General features: G+C 44.0%; 1 protein-coding gene across 1 annotated transcript; it reads right to left on the minus strand.

Moving 5' to 3' along the window:
- Nucleotides 1-9,349: 9,349 nt before the first annotated feature.
- Nucleotides 9,350-9,871, minus strand: LOC136480751 (RING-H2 finger protein ATL39-like). The gene has a single exon (XM_066478212.1). The coding sequence runs from the start codon at nt 9,869-9,871 to the stop codon at nt 9,350-9,352; it is 522 nt and encodes a 173-aa protein (XP_066334309.1).
- Nucleotides 9,872-10,727: the final 856 nt, after the last annotated feature.

Genomic DNA, 10,727 nt, shown 5'->3' on the forward strand with positions numbered 1-10,727 from the left:
TGGCCCGAATCCTGGGTGTAGAAGTACGTGTGCCGGTACGGGCTGCCGTCCAGCAGTGACGACGGCGGCAGGTGATTCTGGCTTCCACCCCCGCCATTGTTGTGTTGGTGGCCGTGGAATTATGAGTTGATTACAAGCACGAGACCATGGTTACTCGATGGAGTTGTGTCTTCTTGTAGTGGTTGGGGTTGACGACAGTTGCGAGGATTATTTCATTGTGGCCACCGATGAATCCATATGCATGGACAAGCGGTGACGACTGATGACATCACATGATGGTGATGGCAATATGCGTGAATGATCTCTTCGATTTTTTTACTGTAATTGGTATATATAATTACCAACTCTGTTAGAAACCGTGCAGTCAAGCTTGACCACTGACGGCACCATTGTAAACACACTGATAAATAGTAGTACGATATCTTTTATCAATTGTTACATCTCATTCTAAGGTCAGTCTCAGAGGGAGTTGTATAGAATTTTTATGTGCATTTAGTAGACTATCACATAGACATTTTTGCTGACATGGCAACGTTTTTAGCAAAAGAGAGAACAACTCTTGATGCGATTACTAAACTCTCTATGAGTCATGAAAGTAAAGGTCTATAAAACCATAGGATAAAACTTTCCATTGAGAGTGTGTGTTTTATCTATATTTTATTTCATTCTATATGACATTACAGTCTTGGAAAAAACGCCATGAAACTCCTCACTAATTAAAAAGAGGTAGCATTGAAGAAAAAAGTATCATATTGTGTTAAAAATAAAAAAGAATAGAATTTATTGTCCTACTAATTAACATGATGTAGCATTGAAGAAAAAAAGTATCACATTGTGCTCAAAATAAAAAGAAGATAAACTATTGCCCTACTAATTAACAAGAGGAATTTGTTGCTTACAGTGGTAGCATAGCCGAGACTACAATCCAACTAGATCCCTCTTAGAGACAGAGTTTGATGATTACAGTGAGAAAATGGGTGCACGAGGCGTGTAAGTTTCTTAGCCCATATTGTACAGCAAGGTAGTGGTGCCGTTGCACCTATCTCTTGTAGGCTGCTAGTCTCATTATTCCCATTTAATAAGGTGACACATCAGTAAAAATAGTGACTATGACATTAGGGCAGTCCCAATGCTAAAAACAACAGTAGTTTCTATACCTATTAATTTCTATAGACACAACATATAAAACTATGGTCCCAGTGGATAAATTCTACATAACAATTTTTTAAGCAATCACATACATTCTCTCTCCATTCTCTACCAATCGCATCCCTTCATGTCATGGTTCTTGTGTAGACATGATTTCTAACTTAAACCTGGTTTCTATGATTTTTGCTCTCTCTCTCTCTTCAATAACTATCTTGCCACATCAGCAAAACGCTTAGGTGGCAGTACAATTAATGTCCACAGAAACTATGGTGGTTTTTGCATTGGGAGAACCCTAAGAATTATGAGGAAAGACAATATGTGAGTTTCATCTGGATAAAACCCAACGTTCTCAGTTACCAACACACTAGAATCCGTGCGAAACTCCACTGAGAGTGTTTTGTTTCATCCCCACACACTGGAAACTGTGTGAAACTCGAGCATTTACTTTCATAACATCATGCAACACTTCAATGCGTAAACTTATGAAACTGTGTATTGTTGGTCTTGTTTCATTTTATGACCTACAAGGTAGTTTTTGGACATACTGCAATTAAATCTAGTATTGGGAATGGGTATCGAAACTAAATGAGTCATACCCGTGTTGTCTGTCTATCTCTGGCAACATTGGATCATTGATTCAATGCTATCTGTTCGAAGATTCCTTGGCATTAATTTATAGTGAGACTTGAATTTTTGTTTGTCATAAATAGAAGTGTGCAGTGCAAGCATGATACACATTGTAAATGCGTATCATGCTTATGGATAGGAAATTTATACTGCCATTAACTCCTCTAGGAGCATTTATTTTCATAGCACCATGCAACATTTAAGTGCGTATGGATATGAAATTGTAAATCAAACTATAGATTATGGGCCTTGTTTCATTTCATCACCCAGAAGGTACTCTTGGATATGGTGCGATTAAATCTAGGACTAGGAAAGGGTATACCCATGTTGTCTGTCTATCTCTCGCAAGATTTGGGTCATTGATGCAATGTTATCTGTTTGAAGATTCCTTGGCATTAATTTGTAGTGAGACATGGCTTTTGGTGTGCTATAAATAGGAGTGTGCAGTGCAAGCATGATACACAACATTATTCAGCATTTTGTTGGCTCAGTGAGAGAGAGAGAAAACATCAACACCATATATACTAGTATACAATGATTACTATAAAAATAATGCTACGAGTCTTGGTGTTTTCTTTAGTCTTTACTATGCTTGCCACACATCAAGCTTGGGGAAGAAACAAGGAAAACTGTGAAAAGGATAAAAATTTCATTAAGCGCCAATGCGAAAACTGCATTGCGGTCGGCCGTAAAGCACGTACAAGCAAACTATGTTGCAATGCTATGAAAAGAGCTGATATGGCTTGCGTCTGTCGTAGCATAACACCAGAAGAGCAGCTCAAAATAAGCGTCGTGAAGGTTGTGGATGTTGCAAAGGAGTGCGGCAACCCGGTGCCACCTGGAAATAAATGTGGAAGTGAGTACCTAACACTTATTTTTTCTTAATTTAAATTACTCTACTATTATGTTGTGTTCATCGAATAATTATTGACAGAAGCCAAAATCTATGTAACCTGGACAATAAAATATAATTTGATGAATTGTTCATAATCTCTATTAAGCTTTCAATATTAGCTGGGCACCAAGTCTTATTTGGTCTAAACATCTTGTTTATCAGCTTGGACTGTTCCACTGCAACTACCGGCAAGGGTGCATCTGTAAGAGTTCAACAAAGCGAGCAACCAAGGGAGCATCCATAAGAGTTCATCAAAATCTTGAGATAAATGAATGAATGTATCCTCTACTGGCTTTTGGAACAATAATAAAATTGGGATGAAAAGAATATGCGTTGTGATTTATTTATATATAGCCGTAAGACTACTCTTAATAACCCCCATAAGCCCATGGCTCCAAACGGTTCTGAATCCTGAATAAGGTGCAGCAGAGACAGTCATTGAAGTCACGTTGGCTATTTGAATAGATTCAATACGGTCTGCAGAGGGTGTACACTTTTCCCCACACGATAGGCGCAGTCCCATCCATGATCAATGGATGAAATAGGCCTAATGAGACCCTGTACCTGAATGTAGGCGACCTTAGATTTCCATATAATTCTACCATGGCTTCTAAAGGTTGGAAAACACACTAAGCTCAGAAGGATACCGAATCATCCCATCTCAATATTTCGGATGATACCAAATCATCTAGTTTAACAATAAGTACGGGCTCGAACGTGGCCAAAAATCAAGGGGCTTTACATGGATGACCACATAGCAACCATGCCAACTGGACCACGGAAGATCACATAGCATCCGTGTCTGCTCCTGATAATCCGCTGCCAACACCGGCCTCCTAGTAGAAATTAAACTTCTATCCAACGAGGTGTGAGATCAAGTCTACCCATTGTTGACGGTAGTTAACAAAAATTATAAACCGTTAATATAACATGTATAAGGGCATAAAAGTAATCACCAACAAAGGTTTAGGGGTTTAAACTAACAAATTCTATGAGTTTTGGTGAATCTGTATTTTCTATAGGGTTTATACAAAAAAAAAAGTCAAGGTGGACCTTGATTCCAGAATTAATCATGCTTGTTCACAGCGAAAACAACTCCAGAAGGTTCTAGAACACTCCAGGACAAAACCCACCGAAGCGGAGGGTAGGTGGCTTCCAGGTGGGGCCGGCTTGCCCCACCTATAGGCCGGTCGGCCTGTGGGCCCCACCTGTCTGCCCCTCCTTCGAATGTCGGTTTCCCACTGCCTCTTAGGTTGCATCTGCACCATCCATTCAAGTTGGTTTGATCCGAGGGCTCAGGATTGACGCCCTGGCCTATATATACTAGCCCCTGCCACCCCCTAAGCCATAAACCCTGATCAAGTCATTTGAGAAGACAGAACCCCTAATCATCCTCAGAGCTTCACCATATTCTAGGGCATAGCTAGCTAGGCTAGGTCTAGAGAGAGGCAAGCTGCACTTAGATTCCTGATCGTGTCAAGAGCATGGCTTGGGATAGCATTTGTACCCCCTCTCTTTTGTATCTCTCATTACTTTTATATGTTTGCTATAATTATTATGACATTGTTCTTCGTATTAATCATGTTCCTAGTTATCATGTTCATCGTCTACTTTGATTATATGCTTAGTATAGTTAGATTATCGTTTTGTTCATGAATAAGTTCGTATAGCGCTCACTCTTTGGATCCATGGGTGAGTGTTCGACAATGTGTAAGCATGGTGCTTATACGTTGTTTACCCACGGATACACCCTATATTTCGGGTCATGTGGTAGATCGCGGATGTGACACTCCCATTGAGTCCTTTGTAGTCCACTCCCCGAATATAGGACAAGTAGGATCTAGTTATGAAGGAAGACAAGTTCTGTTCTTAATCTTCCTTAGTAATATCCCTTATGTGTAGATATGAAGTTGATCTTAACCATGATTACTAAGTGTAATTGCACTAATCAACATATACTTGACTTATAATTAAGAATGACTTAGGAATTACTCCTCTAATATTCTACATAGCCATGCTAATGCCATAGAAAGGAGTACTCTGAGTGATCAATGATTAGTTATTACTTGCCATTCATATACATTTATCTCTTGACTTACCCCTGTTGTGAGTAAAAGTTTAGTTATGGTTTATTTCTCCATCATGTGTATAAGTTATCAATATATTCCCATTGCTCGTCCTTCCCTATGGTAAAAATATAAATAATGATACCTAGAATACTTCTGGGTGAAGTGCTACAATGGTATATTATCTGTGCGCTTGCAGATTCTTTTTAATTATATATAATATATCTAGTCACATGAAATATTAAAGTACTTCTTAGTGTCATTCTAGAGGGCACTAGGTAGTACCTATAAGCATTTCTGACACCATCGCTAGGGATGACAACTTAGTAAAAGTGATGCTAAGAAATGTCAACAATCATTAGGTGACTACTTAAACAAGTGACAAGTTAATAAATACCAACACCCATATAGACATGTGGCTGTAAAAAAATATCTCACTAGGCGAGATGGCCTACAAACCAGTCCTTATATGACCGAGGCGAGTATCTCCCAACAGCAACCCTCCCTAGGCGAACCTGCCCAGGTAATTTATCCCACATAAACTACCCTCACTCGCCCCCTGTCATCGTTCAGTTCAGGTTTACCAATTTTAAGTTTCACAAATATTATCCATAGGTTCATTCATATCATGGAGCTCGTAACATACCACCATAACCATTAATCACATTATAACAATCGAGCTCATATTCCAGGATAATAAATCATCATCAATTCACAAAGCAAGCTCATAATTCAATAAATCAAGTTTAGTTATCTATTAGTAGGATTTAGTAAGTAGGGTCATGGTGGTGGTGGTAAAGTAAGGTGGAGGAAGGGTGGGGGGAGTTAGGATTTTCCTTCGTTGTTGTCTCCTTCCGGACCTCCTATGTAATCCGGGTCCTCGTTGTCCTGGTAGTCACCGTCCTATGCCTAGCATAGCTATCGTATAAGACTACCACCAAACACGAAATAAAAGGGCAATAGCAAACATAGAACAATATGGTGGTACCATGTAAAATAAATAGAGCTAGATTTTAGAAGAATTTTGAAAGTGGTTTCATGTGAAAAGGAGTTAGGGTAGAGAAGATATGGATTGTAGAAGTTTAATATATAGTGGGAGGACCAAGTGGAATTTTATATGCATTTTGGTATATGGAAAATATGTGTAAAATATATGAATAAATTCGTGAGTGCATCAAGTTTATTTACAAATTTTCTGAAAAATTTTCTAAATAGGTAAACTTGGTTTCTAAGCCTATGTGTACACTAGCCGGGTGCACCTAGCATTTCTACGCGCTGTGCTGTGTGCATGTGTGGTGTATGTATGACGTGTGGGGGCTAGGGTTTAGCCGTGGGTTGTCACTGACGGGTGGGCCTCGCCTGGACCTGAGGTCCACGCGGAGGCGACGGTATCATTGCTTGGGCCCACGCGACAGAGAAAGGGAGAGGGAGAGGGAGTGATGGATGAAGACGGATGACAATGGCGACGTCGTTACTACCTGGTCCAACTCGTCAGTGAGATAAGAGGGGAAGGAAGGGTATGGTGACTGGACGGGGTCACCGGCAGCAGTGGATGCCCGAGGTGACGGTGGCGGCTCACCGGAGTGGGTGCGGTTGCGCCGTGCAGTAGGAATGGCCATAGGGCCTCTATACCTATCAACTATCTACGTGTGCATGTGTGTGGGTGTGCGGTGGGTGTGATAGAGATGGCGTGGTGCCTGGCCGAGCCTTGGCTGGCGGTAACCGGCTACCATGGCACTCGGTGGATGGCGGTGCACAGTGGCAGTGAGAGACATAAGCGTAGAAGGGAAAATAAACAGAGGGGAAGGTGGAGGTGGGGTTCTAGGACTCACCTACCTCTCTAATCAACCAATGGCGCAGCAGGGAAGGGGAGGAAGGGAAAGATGTTCTAGAGTACTACAGAGAGGGGGAGAGGAGGAATGGATGGGGAGATGGGGTGTTCCCACCCCTAGCAGAGCTTGTGGTGGAGAGGGCAATGCCAGAGCGTCACCGGCCGAGCCAATTTATAGGCCGGCAATGGCGGCTCCGGCGGCGAGATATTTCTCTTGCCGCGAGCTTATCCATTGGTGTGCACACTCATTTGAATCCCAAAGGCGATTCGCCACAGTGGGATCTTATCCATTCATTGCAGAGGGAGCTTGGTGCTCGTCCACGGTGGTACGGCTAGGGGATGGTCATGCCACCACGTGTCGAGGGAGCAATAGTGAGGGGAGAGAGAAGGAGACGGGAGCTGGTGGGGACGAGAAGCCTCGGGAGAGCGCCGTCGTGCTTATCCACTCGGCGCCAGGGTGAAGCGGGGCATGGCTATGGCGGCGTGGCTGAGGCGAGCGTCGTGATGCGGTATTCACGTCATCTGGAGGTAGACGACAGTGATGGCATGTGGGCCCCATGTGCCAGTGAGTGGGAGAGGCAGCGAGGGAGCAGGGGCGCGAGCTAGGCTGGGGCATGGTGTTGGTCCGGCCCATTGCAGAAGGAAGAGAGAGGGGAAGGGAGAGGGCTGTTGCGGGCCAAAAGGAGAGGGAGGGAGAGAAGTAGCCCGAGTGGCTTTTCTATTTTCCTTTTCCTTTTTCCTAGATTTACTATGCTAGGTTTTAAATGGTTTTGAATTCAAATTTGAAAATGTAAGTATGCAAAGTGTACGACCATCGCCCTGTTCGTTTGGGCTTGTTTGGCTTATAAGCCATGGCTGAAAGTACTGTTGGCTGATTTGGTGTGAGAGAAAAATACTGTTTGTTGGCTGATAAGCCATGGCTTATAAGCCAAATACAACCAAGCGAACAGGCTAAATATGTTCAGCAAGTCCAGCAAACAAGCAACCACACAATGTCACACATGTAGTTTTATTCCTTGGTTGGTCTATTTGTATTAAATTACTTCCTAGGTAAGTTATACTTATTTGTTTTATATAAAGTTTTTTAAAAGGTTTAAATTTTTAGTGATTTTTAAATTAGGGTAAAAATTCAGGGTGTTAGACACCACCATGGATCCGCCGGGAGCTAGGAGAGGGAGAGGGAGATCAGCGCCACCACCATGGATCAACCATGCAGAGGGAGAGGGAGCCGGGAGTTTTTGGCTGTCGGTTGAGAGGGAGATGAGTGCTCAAACCCTAACTTCAAGTATTTATACACGAACATAGCTATCGGGCGTTCTGGGCCTCCTGGGCCTCGACATTTTTTCTCAGGCGGGCCTCATCAAAGGTTCGCCTCTGAAATGGAGTTTATTTTCAGACAGTTAATGGATTTACTGAGGCGGTCATTTTTTTGTGATTCCGAAAATGGTATACCCACCTCCAAAAATCACTGTATATTTTAGTTGACGCCTACGCTTGTGCCCGCCTCTGAAAATCCTAGGCCCTGTCTCACAAATCATTTACGTGGTAGTGTATATGCACTTCGAGATGAATTCCTCAAGCTGAGTAGCATTAATTAGTTATTCTATACAAAGCAATGTTCAGATCCCTGCATTCTTCCGTAGCTCTTGGGTGACAGATTTGTTCTTGCGCTTAGTTAGGATATATAAATTTTGAGCCAAGGTTTATGGAGCCATTCCTTGGAGCAAACTGTTATGATAAAATTTGGCCTTTCTTCCGTTATCCACGGTGACGTGGATAAGTTGAAAAGTAAGGTATCCGTGGTGTCGCTGAAGATGCCCATGCCAACCCAAGGTTTAGAGTTGGCCCCGTTTGACAGGGCTTCCCCTTCAGTCTAGGACCCGTTTTCAGCTAAACAGGGTAAAATAAAACGGCTTCACCAGTGAAGCCCCATAAAACATACTCTTACAGAGGATTGGGTGCATGGGATGAAGCTAAAAATAGTGGCTTCACCCGGCTTCACCTCGCCCATGTGCAAACTAGGACAAGAGAGACCTATTTTGCCCCGCTCCAGGCGCACAGGGGCACGCATCCGCTGGGGCTCGCGGTGCCGGCATGGTTGCACACGGCCACCGGGGCACTAGACATGGGTGCGCACGGCCGAAGCGTGTAGGGGCAGGAGCGGTCGCCGGGTTAGAGAAGCCCGTTAAATCGAAGGAAGAAGAAGGAATAGGAGAAAAAAGAAAAAAAGATGGGTACTATAGTCATTTTGTACCTTTGTTCTACTAGGAGCGACTGTTTCGCCAAACGGTTAAAAAAACAGCTCTTGCTCTATCGGGAGAGCCATTCGTGGAGCTAAAGCTGAAAAAACGGCTTCACTAAAGTGGAGCCGTGCCAAACGGGTCCTTAGGTATCCATTCTAGCGAAAGCACATGTAGCCTCAAAGCTCATAGATAATATGCTTATATATATAGGTTGTGAATATGTATATATGATTGTACTCCCTCTATCCCAAATTGTAAGTATTTCTGTCTTTCTAGATACATAATAAATGCTATGTATGTCCTTGAAGAAATAGTTTGAATTCCAGATATGTTTGGAACAAGGGAAGTAAGTGTGAGTCAACATTTATATCAATGAGTTTGTTTGCGTTTAAAAAAAGAGTTATGTCCTTAAAGAAATAGTTTGAATTACTACAAAGCCGTTAATTAATTAGGAGCACATATACAAAGCAGTCAGTCTCTAGAAACAGGTACACGCAGAGGCCAAGTTAATTAAGCAGAGTGAGCAGGGCGGACATCACTATGCTGCGGCGCCAGGAGCGCGGCAGAGCGGGCAGGTGTCGTGCCCGCGCAGCCACTCGCCGACGCAGGCGGCGTGGAAGTAGTGCATGCACACCGGCAGCACCCGGAGGACGTCGCCGTCGGCCAGCTCCGCCAGGCACGCACCACACGAGCCCTCGCGCCACCCGTCCTCCTTCCTGTACGTGCACACCAGCGGTGGTTCGGCCGCCCGCACCGGCGACATCGCCTCCACGGCTGCGCCGGCCACCGTTGGTGACGGTGCCCTGTCGACCCAGCCTCCAGCTCCGCTGCTCTGCTGCCGCTGACGCACTCTGTTCCCTGGCCCGGCGACGACATCCTCCTCGTCGTTGTCCTTGTGGATCCACAAGCAGAGCAGCCTGAGCAGCAAGACGACGAGGATGAAGACGGGGAGGGCGATGGCCACTGTCTTCTTGAACTGCTCCTCGTCGGCCGTCGTCTGGCTGGGATTATTGCCGTAGTAGTACATGCTCCCACCGCCATTGTTTTTGTGGTTGGCCATCGAAATGAATGATCGATCACTGGCCGGTTTAGTCACCTAATGAAAGTAGACTACATGATGAAGGTTTACTGGATGGCGTCGTCTTTTTGTGGGCGGCTAGGGGTTGACCACACTAACGATGATTGTTTCTTTGTTGCCGTCGACGGATCCATCCCCAAGGGCTGACAATGATGGGAAAACTGCTATGTACGTTCTAAAAGAAATTCTATATGATATATATAATGGTTTCTCCTTTTCGTTAGTAGCTACTCCGTGTTTATTTACCACCTTTGACTTACTAATTAATGACAGAGAGGATATGACGATGGTTACTTGCATAAAGATTATTTAAGAAAGTTTGCATGAGGTTGATCATTGATCAAGGTCAGGACCATCGTTGGCTTAGGGTTTGATAAAAGAAGGGTAAGGAGGTGCCACGAGCCTAAATCAGGGGCCCAGCACCGAGCCAAATGGGCCAAGAAGGGCCCGTGACCCAAGCCTGGCCGACCCCTGACCCCCTGAGCGCGTGGTAGCCCGGGTGCACGGCCAGGGCCATGGGCCACCACCGCTCCACCAAATTCCTGACCTCCAAGCAATTCAGAGTAAATGAAGGAAAGTCGGAAAAAGTAGGAAAATTAATAAGAGATTTGTTTAATAAAATATATTACAATTTTGTTAGAGAACTAAATAGTTACTTGGAATGAAAGCATTCCAGAGGTATAAGGACACTTTTTACAAAATTAGGTTGCTTGAGAGGCAAGTCTCGTAGGGACTATAAATATAGGAGCATTGTAACCATTCCGATCGAGCAAACAAATATCTATTCCCCTACTTCTTGTCTCCTCTCTCCTGCGCTGCCGCCCCTTCCCTCTCTCTC

This window comes from Miscanthus floridulus, chromosome 9, assembly GCF_019320115.1.
Source record: "Miscanthus floridulus cultivar M001 chromosome 9, ASM1932011v1, whole genome shotgun sequence".
Taxonomy (NCBI): Eukaryota; Viridiplantae; Streptophyta; class Magnoliopsida; order Poales; family Poaceae; genus Miscanthus; species Miscanthus floridulus.

Excerpts from the sequence above, each read along its gene's own strand:
- LOC136480751 (XM_066478212.1), bottom strand. The coding sequence starts at position 9,871 with ATGGCCAACCACAAAAACAATGGCGGTGGGAGCATGTACTACTACGGC.